Consider the following 20,459-nt stretch of genomic DNA (forward strand, 5'->3'; position numbering starts at 1 on the left):
TCAATCTCCTCAGGAAGAAAAGACGCTGCTGTGCCTTTTTGATCAGGGCAGAGGAGTTGATACTCCAAGAGAGGTCATCGGAGATGTAGATGCCCAGGAACTTGAACTTGGGGACATGCCTTACCTTAGTCCCATTGACAAATGGAGGTGTGGTTGCCACCTTTACCTCTCCTGTAGTCCACAATGAACTCTTTTGTCTTTTCAGTGTTGAGGGTCAGGTTGTTTTTGGCACACCACATAGCCAGGTGCTGGACCTCCTTCCTATAGGCCGATTCATTGTTGTCACTGATCAGACCTATACCACATTGGTGTTGTCTGCCAACATGATTATGGTATTTGAACCATGCACAGGAATCTAGTCATAAGTGTAAAGAGAGTAGAGGAAAGGGCTCAGCACACAGTGTTCAGTGTCAGGGTGGAGGAGATGAGGCAGTCTAACCTGACAGACTGCGGTCTGTAGATCAGGAAATTCAGGGTCCAGTTGCTGATATCAAGGTCATGGAGTTTGGTGAGGAGCTTGGAGGGGATGACGGTGTTGAATGCTAAACTGAAGTCAATGAACAGCATCCTTATGTATGTGTTATTATTGTCCAGGTTAGTTACAGTAGAGTGTAGGCCATGGAGATGTCAACTTCTGTTGACTGATTGGGGAGGTAGGCAAACTGGTGAGGTTTCAGGGTTGGGGGTAGGCAGGTTTTCAGGTGGGTGAGGACCAGCTCCTCACAGCTCTTTGTAATGATGGCAGTGAGTGCAACAGGGTGGAAGTCATTCAGGCTTGTTGCAATCGAATGCTTCGGAACTGGCACGATGGTAGATGTTTTGAGATGTGAGGAGACTGCTGCTGGGGCCAGTGACAGATTGAAGATGTCAGTGAAAACCCTAGCCAGCTACCCCGCACACACCCTCAGCACACAGCCAGGGATGCCATCAGGGCCAGGGATGCCATCAGGGCCAGCAGCCTTCTGAGCATTCACTCAGTATGGAGCACACATTGGCGGTGGAGAGGGTGAGAGGTTGGTCACCTGTAGGGGCTTCGGCTTTGGTGACTGGTTTGTTGTCGTCCCAGTCGAACCAGGCATAGAATTTGTTGGACTTGTCAGGGAAGGAGGTGCCACTGGTTGTGGGGGCGGGGTTTAGGGGTTTGTAGTCAGTGAGAGCCTGGATGCCTTGCCACATGCGTTGAGGGTCAGAGTTGTCAAAATGTTCCTCCATCCACAGTTTGTAGGCATATTTGACTTTCTTGATGCCCTTTTCAGGTTAGCCCTGGTTGAACTGCAGAACTCTGCATTACCAGTCCTGAACGCAGCGTCGTGTGCCTTCAGTAGTAGGCGGACCTCTCTGTTTATCCAAGTTTTCTGAGTGGGGAATGTTTTTATTTGTTTGAGGGTGGTGACATTGTCTACACATCTGTTGCTGTAGTCCAACACAGAAGCAGTATAATAGTCAATGTCTATGTGGGAGTCCTGGGTGGCCTGGGTAGCAAATATGGTCCAGTCAGTGTGCTGGACTTGGTGCTAAAGTGAAGAGTCAGCTCTTTCAGGCCACACTTTAACAGTCCTCACAGGTGGCCTCACACGTTTAATGAGCGGGGTGTAAGTGGGGAGTAGGATCAGTGGGAGGTGATCCAACTGTCCCAGGTGGGAGAGTGGAGTGGCTTTGAAAGCCTCAGCAATGTTTGTGTAAACATGGTCCAAGGTATATATCTCGTGGTACAGGAGAAATTCTGATGAAATTTGGGGAGCACCGTCCTTAGGTTGGAACATTGAAGTCCCCTGCAACAATAAAGGCACCATCAGGGTGTGCTGTTTGGAGTTTGCTAATAGCAGCATGCAGTTCTTTCAATGCTACTTTAGTATTAGCGTCCACGGGTATTTAGACTGCAGCTGTAACTGTAGATTTGAATTCCCTCAGCAGGTAAAAAGGCCTATGCCTAACTGTCAGGTACTCAAGATCAGCAGAGCAGTAACTCTCTGTAACAGTTGAGTCTGTACACCAGGATTTGTTAATATAGATGCATAATCCCTCACCTTTTGTTTTGTCGGAGTCCTCAGCTGTTCTGCCAGCCCTGAAGGCGTAGCATCCCACAAGCTCCAACACACTGCTGGGGATGCTGTTGTTAAACCATGTTTCTGTTAAGATCATGACGTTGCAGTCCATAAGACTTCTCTGCGAGGTGAGTCGGAGCTGTAGCTCATCCATTTTGTTCGCCAGGGACCGAACATTAGCGAGAAAGATGCTAGGTAGTGATAGCCCATGGGAATTTAACTTAAGCTTGGTCTGTAGACCTCTCTGTATCCCTCGCCTTTGTTTATGATTTCTGCGCCAACGCTGTACACTTCCAGTTGGGGTATCCGATGCACTTGGCTGCGGGGATTTAGCGATCTCTGGAGGTAGCAGGTTGTGGTCAAATCTGACATCCAAAACAGTGTTATTGTAAAATAATCCTGTGTGCAGGAGTGCTCGTCAGCTGTACGTGATAGTTGCCCGACTTTACAGAGTAAAAACAGCCAATAATAGAAGCAAAATTGTGACTAAAATGCAGAATCTAGTCAGACGCTGAGTCTCATGTGCACACACCGCCATCTTGGTCTTACTCTGAATGCACAATATATTAAATACAGCATGATTTTGCTGAAGATTATTAAGAGTATTATTAACATTAATAACTGTTTATTGTTATCACTGTCACGCAGTTGAGAGCAGTAATTAGTGTTGGCATCACCCGCCCCCCCAATCTTATAGCTATCAGATTTACTCATGATGCATTTTTGTGCGTCTAGTGTAAACGGGGTCATTATCATGTCCTGTTCACTTCCTAAAGCAGAAAGGTTTACATCATCTTTAAACTGTCCAGCCTTGTGCTGCTGCTTCTGATGACAACCAAAAGGACATTGATTTTAACGTTTTACTTTTAATGGTAGCTTATAGTCTGGCTCCAGGCTACATCTTACCTTTTAACCCCGTATGAGTCAGTGTGTTGTGTGAAATCCTCAGGCAAGGCTCACGTGGCGGTTTGATTGTCCGGACTGAAGTTTAATAGTGACCTGTTTACCTGTCTATATCTATCTATCTATCTATCTATCTATCTATCTATCTATCTATCTATCTATCTATCTATCTATCTATCTATCTATCTATCTATCTATCTATCTATCTATCTATCTATCTATCTATCTATCTATTTGTCTGTCTGTCTCTCTATCTGTCTGTCTGTCTGTCTATCTAATTTATTTGTTAGTTTATTGATGTGTTCTGTCAGATCCAGGTTTTGGAATGACTCGCCTGAGGATTATTGCACCAGAAAACCCAGTGTCCTCTTTTAAATCCTTCTGAAAACACTTTTTTTGGCCCCCTTTTTCTTCTCAATTGTACTTGGCCAATTACCCCACTCTTCTGATCCGTCCCGATCACTGCTCCACCCCCTCTGCTGATCCGGGGAGGGCTGCAGACTATCACATCATGCCTCCTCCGATACATGTGGAGTCACCAGCCGCTTCTTTTCACCTGACAGTGAGGAGTTTCACCAGGGGGTCATAGCAAGTCGGAGGATCATGCTATTCCCCCAGTCCCCCGAACAGGTGCCCTGACCGACCAGAGGAGGTGCTAGTGTAGGGATCAGGACACATACCCACATCCGGCTTCCCGCCCACAGACACGGCCAATTGTGTCTGTAGAGATGCCCGACTGAGCCGGCGGTAACACGGGGATTTGAACAGGCGATCCCCGTGTTGGTAGGCAACGGAATAGACCGCTACACTACCCGAATGCCCCTGAAAGCAAGTTTTTATAAGAGGGCAATCCTTTAGTTTCTGCCTGTTTTATTAATTATTGTCTCCTGTTTGTTTTGGATTACTCTTTTCATTCTTGTTTTAGTAATTTGCCTTTGTTTGTTTTTCTCGCTATAAGATGTTCAGGTCACGCCTTTATGATGAGTGGCTGAAAATAAGGATTAATGTCCGGGTAGCATGGCTGGTGATCAGGTAACAGCATCCCACTGCTGTACAGTTTATAGGTGCTATATAAATAAAGATTATTATTATCATTATTTTTTGATATTATCGTGAATATCATTTCCTTACTGATACACGTGGTGCTGTTCCAGCAGTGTCCCTGTGCCGTCATAGAGAGTACTCTCCATCTCAATACAGCTCATTGTTTAGAGTTTTATAGAAGCCGCAGAGCCACCAGAACATGGACGGCTTCCCGGCCTCCAGGACTGGCCCAGATTCTGGGGCACTAGTTTGATGCTCCTCCCTGTGTGCTATTGTAGCATTTTTCCGCCTGTGGAGATGGTTTCATGTGTCATTTGGCTTTCATTCAAGTAGAAACTTCAGTCCTCTTCCAAGGCTGCTGGAGGTTAATTTCAGTCCCACTCTGTTTGAAACGTCCCCCATGGCCCAGGAGCGATACCGCCTCTATCAACATGAGCGCTCAGCAGCCATGTTGTTAACAGTGCACGACTATTAGAGACTGTGTGTGTGCATGTGCGTGTTTGAATATATATATCCGGAGATTTTATGAAAACGGAAGCAACTGATGCATAGAGCGACTGTCCGCCCCACTTCTGCCGTCGCTTTGGTCACACTTGGTAAACGCTGTTCACTTTAATAGCTGCAAATGAGGAAACCGGCCGATGCTGCATCACTTCCAGTTCCTTTTGAGGCTTTCGTTTGTTTGACAATGTGGACCCGATGGTGACATTTGTCGTGTTTCTTGTTGTCAGTAGAGCGCTCCTGTTGTCACCACCAATCTATATAATGACCTCTGAATTGATAATGATGTTAAATCTGTGAAGCCGCCGTGATGCTATCTTGGCATTCCACAACACATTAGTGTTGTAATAGCAGACACAGTTAAATGTGCGGACATCGCCAGCAACTACTTTCTCACTGGGTAAATATTTAACAGGACGATTAAAAACAGGACGAGGACGCGGGGCAGGCTAAGCTAACTGCTAGCCCATGCAGACCAGCAGTTCCGGTAACACCGACGGCGGTCTGGCGGCGGGCTCGCCTAGCCTTAACTGTGTTTTTAGTGCGGTCGTGTGGAGTGCGGGGAGGTGTGTCGAAGGTGTCTGGCTTGGAGAGCTGCGTTGGATCGGCAGGGGGAGCCTGGTCTGCTCGGTGTTTCCTCTCGGGCGCAGCTCCGAGCAGGGCCGTGGTCCCTGGGCCCACAGGATGCAGCAGACCAAGCTCTCTCAGCTGATCCAGCGGCAGCTCTCCCAGCCATCAAATGAAAAAAAGAATTGAAGATCAAAATAAAAACTTCACACGATGACACAAACTTAGACGCAGACATGGACAAAGACACTGCATAGTCAGTACTAGGTGAGGCCGCTCCAAATGTGAGTTCGCGCCGCCATCTTCCCACACCTGACTGAAATTCACTGAGCTCTCTATTCACTGAAGTCACTCGTTTGTAAATGAGGAGAGAAGGGTGTTTCCACGTCAGAGCTGCTCATGGTGTTGCTCCTATGTAAGTCCAGGTGACAGACCGGCCTGAGAGTGACCTTTACATTTTTCCACAGCACAGTGTTGTTTTCATGGCAGTAATTTTTCCTGAATGAACGGTGACTGCTTTTTTATTGTGCGCCGGGGTCATTTGTTCTGTTTTCTGGGTTACGATATAATAAGGTTAGATGTAAGATTCAACAGCCCCTTGCTTTGTAAAACCTATGAGGTCAAAACTTGAATTGGACGTTAACACACGTGTTTTCTGGGATGAAGTGAGTACCATGACCTCTGACCTTTAGCAGCCCATTAAAACCCCAGTTACATGATTGTAAAAATAGATGGATGCCTTTTTCTTTACACTGCTGAGAGCGGACAGCAGCTCCGTGGGGAGATGTGGCCAAAATAGACAAGAATCAGTGACCTGGATGTCAAAACCCTGCCTTCTTTCCAAGTGTGTGCAGATGTGAGGTTTCCGTACGGGTTTGCATGGTCCAGCATAGATGTACTGATGCTGACAGTCTGGATTTTTTATCCTTTCTTGTCTGTATTTAAAGTGGGCGGCACAGTGGTGCAGTGGTTAGCGCGGTCGCCTCACAGCAAGAAGGCCGTGGGTTCGAGCCCCGGGGTAGTCCAACCTTGGGGGTCGTCGTCTGTTTGGAGTTTGCATGTTCTTCTCGTGTCTGCGTGGGTTTCCTCCGGGTTCTCTGGTTTCCTCCCACAGTCCAAAGAGATCTAGGTCAGGTGAATCACCCATACTAAATTGTCCCTAGGTGTGTGTATGTGTGTGTGTGTATGTGTGTGGGCGCCCTGTGATGGCCTGGCCAGGGTGTCTCCCCGCCTGCCACCCAATGACTGCTGGGATAGGTTGCAGCATCCCCGCGACCCTGAGAGCAGGATAAGCGGTTTGGATAATGGATGGATGGATGTTTTTGAGGTCGGGTGTTTGCCTTAAGTCACCCCCCCCCCCAGTTCGACCTGCATATATGTGGATGCTTTAATTCTTATGTTCTTTATTCAGTTCGGTGCCTCATCACTGTTCAGTCATGAACAAAATGGAGCTGAATTAAACTGGAAATGAAACAGAAGGCGGCACGGTGGCCCAGTGGTTAGCGCTGTCGCCTCACAGCAAGAAGGTCCTGGGTTCGAACCCCAGGGTTGTCCAACCTTGGGGGTCATCCCAGGTCGTCCTCTGTGTGGAGTTTGCATGTTCTCCCCGTGTCTGCGGGGGGCGTCTCCGGGTGCTCCAGTTCCCCCCACCATCAAAAAGACCCCAGGCGCTGCACAGCGGCTGCCCACTGCTCCTAGCTACACAGGGGTGGGTGGGTTAAATCAGAGAAGGAACCTCCCCACGGGGATCAATAAAGCAGTAGAAACAAAAGTAAGAATGAGTACTGCACGCTGGAGCAAGGTGGAGAGCCGTGCTCCACCCAGCCTGTTGGACAGCAGCGCTGTGTTTCCCTCAAAGAGCCTTTGTTCCCCATCAGATTCTACTGAGCCTCGCTGGACTCCACAAGCTGAGAGAGAGAGGGGGAGAGAAGGAGACAGAGAGGGAGGGGTGGGAGAGATGAGTGGAGAGAGAGAGACGGAGACAGAGAGAGAGAGAGAGAGAGAGAGAGATGAGCGAAGAGGAGACACACAAAGGGGAGACAGTATGACATTGGGAGACAGAGAGAGAAAGTGGCAGGGAGAAAGAGCCAGACAAAATGAGAGTCTGTGTGGGTGTGTGTGTGTGTGTGTGTGTGTTTAAGAGACAGATGATGAGGATGTGTATGTGTGCGTTTGTGTAGGAGTGTGTATGAGAGAGGAAGAAACTGAGAGTGTATGTGGGCTGTGTGCGTGAGAGAGAAGGAGAAAGTGGACTGACTGTGAGGCATTGTGTGTGTGTGTGTGTGTGTGTGTGTGTGTGTGTGTGTGTGTGTGTGTGTGTGTGTGTGTGTGTGTGTGTTTAAGAGACAGATGATGAGGATGTGTATGTGTGTGTATGTGTATGAGAGAGAAAGAAACTGAGAGTGTATGTGGGCTGTGTGCGTGAGAGAAGGAGAAAGTGGACTGACTGTGAGGCATTGTGTGTGTGTGTGTGTGTGTGTGTGTGTGTGTGTGTGTGTGTGTGTGTGTGTGTGTGTGTGTGTGTGTGTGTTTGAGAGAGAAACAGTGTATGTGGGATTGTGTGTGTGAGAGAGAGAAGGTCGACTATGTGAAGCATTGTGTATGTATGTATGTATGTATGTATGTATGTATGTATGTATGTATGTATGTGTGTGTGTGTGTGTGTATGTGTGTGTGTGTGTGTGTGTGTGTGTGTGTGTGTGTATGTGTGTGTGTGTGTGTGTGTGTTTGAGAGAGAAACTGTATGTGGGATTGTGTGTGAGAGAGAGAGAAGGTCGACTATGTGAAGCATTGTGTATGTATGTATGTATGTATGTATGTATGTATGTATGTATGTATGTATGTATGTATGTATGTGTGTGTGTGTGTGTGTGTGTGTGTGTGTGTGTTTGTATGTGTGTGTGTGTGTGTTTGTATGTGTGTGTGTGTGTGTTTGAGAGAGAAACTGTATGTGGGATTGTGTGTGAGAGAGAGAGAAGGTGGACTGTGTGAGGCATTGTGTGTGTGTGTATGTATGTATGTGTGTGTGTGTGTGTGTGTGTGTGTGTGTGTGTGTGTGCAGGCCCGTAGCCAGCCTGGTGGAAGCAGTGGTTCTTTATTCTGAAGAAGTGGACCTTTTGATTTATTTTTTTAATTCGGGGGCACATTAAGTGTGTGTGTGTGTGGGGGGGGGGGTTCTGGTGAATTTTTCTGCATCAATTTATGGTGGAAATGCCTTTATATGTAAAGGAAAACACAAAATGTGGGCACCAGGGTGTCAATTCAAAATATAATGGAATATAATGCAGGCTATTGCCCAATGACCTACACCACTCAACAGCTCCAAATGTTGACATATTTAATAACTCAAATTCATTGCTTACCAAAATCAGACACACACACACACACACACACACACACACACACACACACACACACACACACACACACACACACACACACACACACACATCAGTGCAACTACTCAGCCTGCTATTGTCTCTGTAATGACCTGGTCTCTCTTTCGTCTCTTCTCACATTCTCTGTCTGTGACATCAACCTGCCAATGGACAACAGATGAAAATGAGTCTGGTGGCTAAATGTGGCATGTTACATTTGATTATGAATATTCACTAATATGCACTGTCCCTTAAATAAATACATCTTACAAATCTCTTTGCTCTCTCTCCACTCCTCTCTTCTCTCTCCTCTCTCCTTTATCATTGTTGTTTCTCCCTCTCTTCTGCTGCATGTCAACTCTGTCTCTTTCCTCTCCCTTCACTTTCTCTGTTGCTGTCTCTCTCCTCTCTCCTCCTCTCCTCTCCTCTCTCCTAGTGTCTCTCCTCTCCTGTTCCATGTTTGTTAATGTCTTTCTTCCTCTCCTCTCATGTTGCTGTCTATCTCTTTTGGATAGTCTCTCTCTCCTCTCCTCTTGTTTTTTTTTTTGTCATCTTTGTCAATGCCTCTCCTCTCTTTTTGCTGTGCATGTATTTGTCTGTCTCTCTCCTCCCTCTATTTTGCTCCTCCTCTCCTTGTATTCTCTGTTGCTGTCTCTCTCCTCTCCTCTCTCCTAGTATCGCTCCTCTCCTGTTCCATGTCTGTTTATGTCTTTCCTCTTCTCCTCATGTTGCTGTCTATCTCTTCTGGGCAGTCTCTCTCTCTCCTCTCCTCTCCTCTAGCTTTTTTTGTGATCTCTGTCAATGCCTCTCCTGTCTTTTTACTGTCCATGTGTTTGTTTGTCTCTGTCCTCCCTCTATTTTGCTCTTCCTCTCCTTGTATTCTCTGTTGATGTCTCTCATCTCCTCTCGTCATCCCCACTTGTCTCTCGTCTACTCTGTCAATGCCTCTCTTGTTGCTGTCCATGTCTTTGTCTTGACACTTATGGAATGAGAACACTGGTCAGGTCTAATTTCCTTGGGTGCAGTTTGGAGAATGTGTTGACAGCTTCATCCAGGTCCACTGCCATATCATAGTGTGTGTGGATGAGGGCCAGGGATGACAAGCAGTCGTTTGTTTGACCGTTCATAGTCACAGGAGGTGACTGGCAGAGTACAAGCTATTTGGAGAAGCTTGGAGATGTTTGGGTAGATCAGCGCATCACATTCTTTGATTGCCTCAGCACATGAAGTTGGCTTTTGTTCTGATGACTTGTTTTGCCACTTCAGTTTCCAGCTTTTCAGTTCCTGGTCAGTCAGTTCTGGTGAAGGTAAGTCATCTTGGTAAAGGTGAACTGCTTCAGAGATATCCACTGTCACATCTGAGTGGCACTGTACAGATGGAATTAGGCCCAGGAGCCTTGATGCTGTTACAGATAGTGGACTAAATCTGGATTCGGACTCCAAGATTACATGGTCTAGGACGAGCCAAGAAATTGAAGTTATCCTGTACTTTTTCATTAAAGAAAACCAGTTGTAAACTGATCTGGGGCCAATATCTCATAGCTAGCTACATAAGGTAGCTAGCTGTGTCCCGCCACAATGTCATAAATGCATTGATTGATTTCATCAACTCCATCAGAAATCTCCGCCTACCCGCCATGCTAATTTTTGCGATGTAAAACCCCATTTACTTGTGCTAAAATGTTAGCGATCTAAACTGATTTACAAAAAAATCAGTCTAAACTGATTTACGCTTGTCACACAGGTAGCCAAAAATCATCCCTCCAAAATATGTTCACAGCTAACGTTCATAGCTAGCTAGCTAGCTAACGCCAGCATACCTTAGCTATCCCAACTAACTAACTAGTTAACAAACTTAGCCTGTTTGGTTCTTTTTCTGAACATCTGTCCAATGTTTTGACAAAGCGAGGCTGTAGCTTGCTTTCTCTTTCGAGCATCTTGCTCCTTTCGACCCATTTTGAGATTGATTTCAGGATGGTTTATTTAGCCATCACCAGCCGGCTAGCTGGCCCCGTTACAGTAAAGCTATGCGTGACTTGACGCTCCGTTTGATTGAGGAAGGAAGTAGGGCTAGTCCACTCGGAAGAAACTATGCTCTAATGTGGTGCTTTTAACAATGTTAGGGCTTCAGTTTTGTTTAGATTATTTTTTCTAGATTAGTTTAGAATTGCACATTGTTATTTAAAAAGGGGACACACTTTCAAAAAGGACTTAAAAAACCTGAAAAAAAACCCACCTGAAATTGTGGACCTTTTGCTGTGTGGGGAGGTTCGTTCGAACCATCCAAACCCCCCCCCCCAGCTACGCACTTGGTGTGTGTGTGTGTGTGTGTGTGTGTGTGTGTTTGAGAGAGAAAGAAACAGTTTATGTGGGATTGTGTGTGTGTGTGTGTGTGTGTGTGTGTGTGTGTGTGTGTGTGTGTGTGTGTGTGTGTGTGTGTTTGAGAGAGAAAGAAACAGTTTATGTGGGATTGTGTGTGTGTGTGTGAGAGAGAGAGAGAGAGAGAGAGAGAGAGAGAGAGAGAGAGAGAGAAAGGGGTGGACTGTGTGAGGCATTGTGTGTGTGTGTGTGTGTGTGTGTGTTTGAGAGAGCGACAGAAGCAGAGACAGTTGAACAATACGCTTTTGTTGTCGAACAGCCGTTTGTGGTAGCCCCCCCCCCTCCACGACTTGTCCGGATGGCTCCATTTGTGCATAGCCTAGCCTAGTTTGTTTGGCCTAGATTATGACTGAGATTCTACCTTCATAATGACAGGGTTTAGTCTGTCGGCCCGCTCTCTGTTTAACACACACACACACACACACACACACACACACACACACACACACACACACACACACACACACACACACACACACACACACACTCACCGTCTCTTAAAGGAAGCAGTCCTGCATGTACCAGGGGGAGGCGTGCAGTCCACCCTCACCATAACCAGGTTCATGTTCACCCTCCCCACCCGGGTTTCTGATGCCGTGTGTAAAGATCACTGCTTGTTCTCATATGACATAAATTAAGTTGGACTGATTGACAGGTGCAACTAAGAATCTTACACTTTAAGTTTCATTGCATAAACTTTACACACACAAACGTGCTTTTTTGTCCTCCTGTACTGCTCACGTGAGACACACAACACCCGTTTACAACATTGATGTATTGCCACTGGAATATGATAAGTATGATAAGCCTCCAATTGCAAAATGAATATGAGATAGTGAGTCCCTGCTACACAGTATTTACATTAGACAGTATTTAGCTTGCGTCCGGGTAGCGTGGTGGTCTATTCTGTTGCCTTCGGTTCGAATCCCCGTGTTACCTCCAGCTTGGTCGGGCGTCCCTACAAACACAATTGGCCGCGTCTGCGGTGGGGAAGCCGGATGTGGGTATGTGTCCTGGTTGCTGCACTAGCACCTCCTCTGGTCGGTCAGGGCGCCTGTTCGGGGGGGGGGGGGGAACTGGGAGGGAATAGCGTGCTCCTCCCACGTGCTACGTCCCCCTGGTGAAACTCCTCACTGTCAGGTGAAAAGAAGCGGCTGACGACTCCACATGTAGCGGAGGAGGCATGTGGTAGTCTGCAGCCCTCCCCGGATCGGCAGAAGGGGTGGAGCAGCGACCGGGACGGCTCGGAAGAGTGGGGTAATTGGTCAAGTTCAATTGGGAGAAAGGCGGTGGGGGGGGGGGGGGGGACAGTATTTAGCTTTATGAATCGTATCAACCATACACTGACTCGACTATGTGCACGCACACCAAATATAGTTTTTCTGTGCTGCATACGGTACAGCACTGTGCTGAAGTCACGGTAGCACAGCATGGTAGATCTCTTCTTCCGTTTTGTTGAGCTTCAGTCTGTTACAGACTGGAAGCACCTGCATGTGTAAGTGACAGGGGTCCACATCCAGCCGGTGCTGGTTGGGTTATTCTCTGGACTGGTCCGGTAAGCAGGACCGCCCGCGACCGTTCAGCATTCACTGAAAAACTAAAGGGAGAGTCGCCAGCGCCTTCCCCACCGCCAAACAAAAAACCTTTTACTTATGGATGTTGTACTATCTGTTGGTAACGGTCTTCTACCAGCTTCTTCTGTCTATCTGCTTGTCAGACACAACAACTTCACTTCTTCAAACTCAACGCTACCTGCCTCCCTCTTCCTCATCTGGCTGCTATGATGAAGATGGAAAACACTATGCACGCTATCATTTTTCCTGGCAAGGTCCTACCTGACACCAACCATCCGCATCAGATACTACTAAAGTCTGCAGAGTTTAACATTTTTGAATCAGCTGTCATTGTTTCCGGTCTCTGCTCCCCACCTCACCCCCACCCCCCGCTGCTCCAGGGAGGGCTGCAGACTACCACATGCCTCCTCCGATGCATGTGGAGTTGCCAGCCGCTTCTTTTCACCTGACAGTGAGGAGTGTCACCAGGGGGATGTAGCACGTGAGAGGATCACGCTATTCCCCCCAATTCCCCCTCTCCCCTGAACAGGTGCCCCGACCAACTAGAGGAGGTGTTAGTGCAGCGACCAGGACACACACCCACATCCAGCTTCCCACCCACAGACACGGCCAATTGTGTCTGTAGGGACGCCCCAAATAGACTCGCTAGCCCATGGCTAACGGGTCAGACCCTTTAGTCGGCTGGTTAACATTGTCGCCCGTGGTGCGGGAGATCTGGGTTCGCGTCCTGGCTGCCCCTGAATTCACTACATTGGTGTCAGAAGTGGGATGGTGAGACTGTGAGGCCATCGGAAGTGCGTGCGCTCGGAGGCAGGAGGGAGCTGATGTGCTGATGCGCGAGGCCGACCAAGCTAGAGGTAACACGGGAATTCGAACCGGCGATCCTTGTGTTGGTAATAATAATAATAATAATGGTAATGACTTTATATAGCACTTGTCTAAGGTGGGTAACAAGCAACTTGGTATGCAACGGAATGGACCACCACACCACCCGGACGCCGTAGGACTGTAGCTTTAAACGGCTCTCCATGCAAGGAACACTCAGGTAGTTTGATGTAAGGATTAAACATAGTCCTAATTTGTGTTTGGTCTCCAGCCACGCAAACCACTGTAGTCACATACCATCCACACACACAAATACACATTTGCCCTCATACAAAAAAAAACCCTTAACTGATTATACGGTGAAGCAGAAAGCAGTGTTCATCTCTATTCATCAGGGCCTCCAGACCCCTGCAGGCTTTGACTCACCGCTATTGATATTCCTGTCTGCGCGTCATCGTACATCATTCATGAAGGTGCTCATTCTGCTCCCATACATGAGAAACACCGAGTTATAAAACAGTGTTGTCATGACGCTGTCGTGTGATTTACATATTGGAGTGGTGGGTTTTGTTTCATTACCTCAGTGTTTTCGACTTTTCAACTGTAAATTCTCAAGTTTCTCTCACCCCCCCCCCACACACACACAATGGCATTTGGCGCAGGCTGTAAGGTGCAGAGCTCCAAATTCAGCGGGGATGAGAGTGAGTCATGGCTTAATATTATGGGTTGTCTCTCCCTTGATGTTGCTCAAGCTAATTAAGCCGTGTGCCGAGCCGCTTCAGGTCCGTTTGAAGTAGGAGAGAGACTCACTTTAATGGCGTATTATGCAATACCCAGTTTTCGCGTTTAATTTCGACGTGTTTACAACCCAGGGATTTAAATCCCAGATACACCTGAGTTCATTTTCAAATTACGATATATTCACTTACCTACATCATAAACATTACATTAGGTCAAGTTCATCAGTGATTATTTCTAATATGTAGATGATCGATATTCCGAAAGTGTTCTCAGCTAAGCGTGCAAGTCTGCCATTCTTCTAAAAGTGCACCATTGTTTAGTTTTGTGGTCTCTGTCATCAGTTGTTACCCGGATAGCAAAATTGCTGTGGCCCGGACCCGTCCCACACCCGACTTTCATCTTTCTTTCATCCGGCCCACATACCGCGTGGAATGATGACACTTGAGCGGTCCGCTCCTGTTTGCCAGATCTGGGCCAGAACCAAGCCATAGCAATGCCGCATGTGCCACATATTTGCCAAAGGTGGCCCATATTTGTTTTGTGATATTTGGGCCATATTCACCATTTACCACACGGGCCACTTCAGGGTCACATCCAGATCACATGTTGCCCAGAGCACCGCATCGTTGCCAAAAAAAGCCCACATTTGATTTGGCATATTTGGGCCATATTTGCTATTATACATGTGGGCCACTTTAGGTTCACATCCATTTTGTCAGGGCCAGAAGAAGGCCATCAGTGCCGCATCATTGCCTGAAGTGGCCCACATCCGGATGCTATCTGGGTGGTCTTTACAAATGGTTGGAATCTCACTTTACAGTACATAACTTAATGAAGGTATCTGTCGGCCTGTCCTCAGGCAGCAGCACTACTGCTGGTTTTCTATTCTACAGGTAGGTCATCACACTCACCTGTTGTTCAGGTCTTAAACCTCCCTGACCGGAGGCTGAATAACCGGAACAACCGGTGAGTGTAATGAACTACCTGTAGAATAGAAAACAAGTAGTACTGCTGCTACCTGAGGACCCAATTGAGAAACGCCGGTCTAGTAGCACCTTCTGAATCTCCCGTGTGGAAGAACGGGGTTTAGAGAGATTGAATTGAGATGCTGGTTTGAAGAACATGGAAGATGTAGGAAGGGGTTTGTTGGCCTTGGTTTCTGTATTTCTCAACATTGGTGATTTTGAAAGCTCACATTTTAAAAACCGAAGCAATTCTTGTACTTCATCTTCGCCCATTGAAGTCAGTCTGGATGAGTATCACTGTTGGTGTATACTGCCACCTTCAGACATTTACACATATCTACCCCTCACTCGAGGTCCAAATCACATTGTATTGTATGTTATATTGATCAACCTTTATTTTATACAGCAAAACCTAGTGAAAGAAATGTCTTTTACGAAAGTCACCTGTTCACAAAAAGTTTAAAATGGAAAATAATTAAAATAAAATTTCTACGTAAACTTCAGTTGGTCCAGAATTCAGCTGCCCGTATCACTACCAGAACTCCTTCCATAGATCATATCACTCCTGTTCTTCAGCAGCTCCACTGGCTCCCTGTTAAATACCATATTGACTTCAAGAGCCTGCTCCTCCCCTTTAAGGCCCTAAATAACCTAGCTCCTTCATGTCTTTCTGAACTCCTTCATATCCACATGCCCTCTTGCACTCTCAGATCCTCTTCCACTCTCCAACTCACTACACCATCTGCCCGCTTGACTACCATGGGGTCTAGAGCCTTTGGTCATTCTGCCCCCCGCCTATGGAACTCTTTCCCACAAGACATTCACAACATTGACTCTCTTTCAACCTTCACATCCCATCTCAAAACGCACCTTTTCAAACTGGCATATTCAGTCTGATCCACACCTCACTGAGTTTTGTGCAGATGATGATTTTATACTTATCTGTTGTGTTAACTTTTTATTGTCTACCCTGCGTTGTGTTGATTTTATGCTGTCTGATACAGTGCTGCTTGTTTGTTTTTTTAACTAAGGTGTCCTTGAGTGCTCTGAAAGTCGCCCACAAATAAAATGTATTATTATTATAAAAACAAAGTCATAAAAGTATATCTACTGCAACCACTACTTTTGGCTGCTCCCGTTAGGGGTCGCCACAGCGGATCATCCGTTTCCATCTCTTCCTGTCCTCTGCATCTTCCTCTGTCACACCAGCCACCTGCATGTCCTCCCTCACCACATCCATAAACCTCCTCTTTGGCTTTCCTCTTTGGCTTTCCTCTTCCCTGGCAGCTCCATATTCAGCATCCTTCTCCCAGTATACCCAGCATCTCTCCTCCACACATGTCCAAACCATCTCAATCTTGCCTCTCTTGCTTTGTCTCCAAACCGTCCAACCTGAGCGGTCTCTCTAATATACTCGTTTGTAATTTTGTCCTTCTTCATCACTCCCAATGAAAATCTTCACATCTTCAACTCTGCCACCTCCAGCTCCGCCTCCTGTCTTTTCATCAGTGCCACTGTCTCCAAACCATATAACATAGCTGGTCTCACAACCATCTTGTAAACCGTCTCTAACTCTTGCTGGTACCCTTCTGTCGCAAATCACTCTTGACACTCTTCTCCACCCACTCCACCCTTTCTGCACTCTCTTTTTCACCTCTCTTCTGCACTCCCCGTTACTTCAGACAGTTGACCCAAAGTATTTAAAATCATCCACCTTCATCACCTCTATTCCTTGCATCCTTACCATTTCGCTGTCCTCCCTCTCATTCACACCTATGTATTCCGTCTTGCTCCTACTGACTTTCATTCCTCTTCTCTCCAGTGCATACCTCTCCAGGTTCTCCTCAACCTGCACCCTACTCTCACTACAGATCCTAATGTCATCCACAAACATCATAGTCCACAAAGACTCCTGCCTGATCCTGTCTGTCAACCTGTCCATCACCATTGCAAACAAGAAAGGGCTCAGAGCCGATCCTTGATGTAATCCCACCTCCACCTTGAACCCATCTGTCATTCCAACCACACACCTCACCACTGTCACACTGCCCTCATACTTATCCTGCACCACTCCTACATACTTCTCTGCAACTCCCGACTTCCTCATACAATACCACACCTCCTCTCTTGGCACCCTGTCATATGCTTTCTCTAAATCCAGAAAGACACAATGTAACTCCTTCTGACCTTCTCCATCAACATTCTCAAAGTAAACATCACATCTGTAGCACTCTTTCATGGTGTGAAACCATACTGCTGCTCGCTAATCATCACCTCTCCTCTTAACCTAGCTTCTATTACTCTTTCCCATATCGTCATGCTGTGGCTGATCAACTTTATACCTCTGTAGTTGCTGCAGTTCTGCACATCACCCTTATTCTTGAAAATCGGTACCAGTATGCTTCGTCTTCACTCCTCAGGCATCCTCTCACTTTCAAAGATTGTGTTAAACAATCTAGTTAATAACTCCACTGCCATCTCTCCTGAACATCTCCATGCCTCCACAGGTATGGCATCTGGACCAACTGCCTTTCCACTCTTCATCCTCTTCATAGCTGCCCTCACTTCCTCCTTGCGCCTGATTCACTATTCCCACATCATTCAACCTTCTCTATCTCTCTCTCTCTCTCTCTCTCTCTCTCTCTCTCTCTCTCTCTCTCTCTCTCTCTCTCTCTCTCTCTCTCTCTCTCTCGCTCTCGTTTTCTTCATTCATCAGTCCCTCAAAGTACTCCTATCACCTTCTCAGCATACTCTCCTCGCTTGTCAGCACATTTCCATCTCTATCCTTGATCGCCTTAACCTGCTGCACATCCTTCCCAGCTTGGTCCCTCTGTCAATCGGTACAAGTCCTTTTCTCCTTCCTTAGTGTCTATCCTCCACCATACGCCTTTTCCTTTGCCTTCTCTACCTGTCTCTTCACTTTACACCACATCTCCTTGTACTCCTGTCTACTTTATTATTCATCTCTCTGACTATCCCACTCTGACTATCCCACTTCTTTTTGCCAACCTCTTCCTCAGTATACTTTCCTGTGCTTCCTCATGCCCACACCAAGTCTCCTTGTCTTCCTTCCTCTGTCCAGATGACACACCAAGTACCTTCCTAGCTGTCTCCCTCACTATTTCTGCAGTGGTTGCCCAGCCATCTGGCAACTCTTCACTACCACCCAGTTTAACTCCTCGCTGAACTCCACACAACAGTCTTCCTCCTTCAACTTCCACCATTTGTTCCTTGGCGCTGCCTTCACTCTCTTTCTCGTTTTGGTCTTCAAAGTCATCCTACCGACCACCATCCGATGCTGCCTAGCTATGTTCTCCTCTGTCACCTCCTTGCAGTTTCCAATCCCTTTCAGATCGCACCTCCTGCATAAGATATAGTCCACCTGTGTGCACTTTCCTCCACTCTTATATATCACCCTGTGTTCCTCCCTCTTCTTGAAATATGTATTCACCACAGCCATTTCCATCCTTTTGGCATAATCCACCACCATCTGTCCTTCCACATTCCTCTCAACACCATACCTACCCATCACCTCCTCATCACCTCTGTTCCCTTCACCAACATGCCCATTGAAGTTCGCTGCAATCACCACTCTCTCCTCCTTGGGTACCCTCTCCACCACTTCATCCAACTCACTCCAGAATTCTTCTTTCTTTTTCATCTCACACTCAACTTGTTGGGCATACGTGCTGATAACATTCATCATCACTCCTTTGATTTCCAGCTTGATACTCATCACTCTGTCCGACACGCTCTTCATCTCCAACACACTCTTGACATACTCTTCCTTCAGAATTACTCCATTTCGCCTCCCATTTGCACCATGATAGAGGAGTTTGAACTCACCTCCTCTGCTCTTGGCCTTACTCCCATTCCACCTGGTCTCTTGCACACACAGTTCTTTCCCTTTACCAGTCATAGTGCCAACATTCAAAGTTCCGACTCTCACCTCCACACTCCTACCCTTCCTCCTCTCTCGCTTCCTCTGCACATGCCTTTCCCCTCTCCTTCTCCTTCGCCCGACAATAGCATAGTTTCCACCAGCACCCTGCTGGCCAACAGTACCGGTGATGGTCATTGGTAACCCGGGCCTCGACCGATTCGGTATGGAAATCAGATTTTTGATCCGCATATTTGATGTGGCAAAGGTTTTACGCCGGATGCCCTTCTTGATGCAACCCCCCCCCCCCAATTTATCCGGGCTTGGGACCGGCACTAAGAATGCACTGGTTTGTCCATCCTCATTGGCTGGGTTAAAGCTGGATCAGCCAGCATTAACTGAAACAATAAAATGTCCATTGGCCAAATCCCCTCATACCACAGGCTGTTTTCTATGGGCCATTCTGGATATTCGACATCTTTGTCTTAGAAAGTAAAAGTAAACATCAGTGGCTTCAGTTCAGATGATGCTTTATTTCAGTGCAACTCATTTTTTAGTCATTTCCACTCAGATAAAGGGACACAACTGTGAAATCAGTCCCTCTGAGATGATATGACATGAAATTAGAAAATTCCACAAATACGTTAGTTTTTTGGGGGGTTTTCGGCTCTGCTGATATTGTCACCATCTTTTAACCATGGCTGTATGCACAAATGGGTTTCTTGTCAAAAGCTTTTCTTTTAGGCATGTTTACAAGGTGAGAATGTCGTGAAAATCCTGTTCTTGCTTGACTGATTGATTGTTTGTTTGTGTGCAGGATTGGCGTGTTGTGTGCATATGCCGCCAACCAGAACCTTAGTTCTCAGGTGAAGAACATCAGGAGGCTGGTCAACAGCAACATGAGAGACCTGCACACATTCGTCAATGATACGCCAATGGTACAGTCTGTCTTTCTGTCACCCTGTCCATTCATGCATGTATTTATTGATATTGTGAGGTGGTTAAGTGCAATTAAACAGCCCGTGTTGGATTTATGTCTGTCTGTCTGTCTGTCTGTCTGTCTGTTTGTCTCACCCATTCACATTTGCAGACACTCAGACACACTTTTTTCTGGCACCCGGGTAGAGTAGCGGTCTATTCTGTTGCCTATCAACACGGAGATCACCGGTTCAAATCCCCGTGTTACCTCTGGCTTGGTTGGGCGTCCCTACAGACACAATTGGCCGTGTCTGTGGGTGGCAAGCCGGATGTGGGTCTGCGTCCTGGTCGCTGCACTAGTGCCTCCTCTGGTCAGTTGGGGCGCCTGTTTGAGGGGGAGGGGGAACAGCATGATCCTCCCACGTGCGACGTCCCGTGGCGAAACTCCTTACTGTCAGGTGAAAAGAAGTGGCTGGCGACTCCACATGTATGGGAGGAGGCATGTGGTAGTCTGCAGCCCTCCCCGGATCAGCAGAGAGGGTGGAGCAGAGACCGGGACAGCTTGGAAGAGTGGGGTAATTGGCCGGGTACAATTAGGGGGGGGGGACATAATTTTTTCTCTTATTAGATATTCTGACAATGTTTGTCACAGACACACACACATTTACTAACCCTTAACATTCATTCCCTAGCTCTTAACCCTAACCTTAACCATCATAACTACATGCCTACCCCAACTG

The 20,459-nt window shown here is 47.0% G+C and overlaps 1 protein-coding gene across 1 annotated transcript in view; it reads left to right on the top strand.

Annotated features, from left to right (window-relative positions):
• The window catches only part of prom1a (prominin 1a), a 153,086-nt gene that overhangs the window by 78,657 nt on the left and 53,970 nt on the right, over positions 1-20,459 (top strand). Inside the window, exon 4 of the mRNA XM_056281410.1 lies at positions 19,619-19,739. Coding sequence (XP_056137385.1) covers positions 19,619-19,739 — 121 coding nt within the window. The remainder of the gene's footprint in view (positions 1-19,618; positions 19,740-20,459) is intronic.

Source organism: Lampris incognitus, chromosome 1 (genome assembly GCF_029633865.1).
Source record: "Lampris incognitus isolate fLamInc1 chromosome 1, fLamInc1.hap2, whole genome shotgun sequence".
NCBI classification, from domain to species: domain Eukaryota; kingdom Metazoa; phylum Chordata; class Actinopteri; order Lampriformes; family Lampridae; genus Lampris; species Lampris incognitus.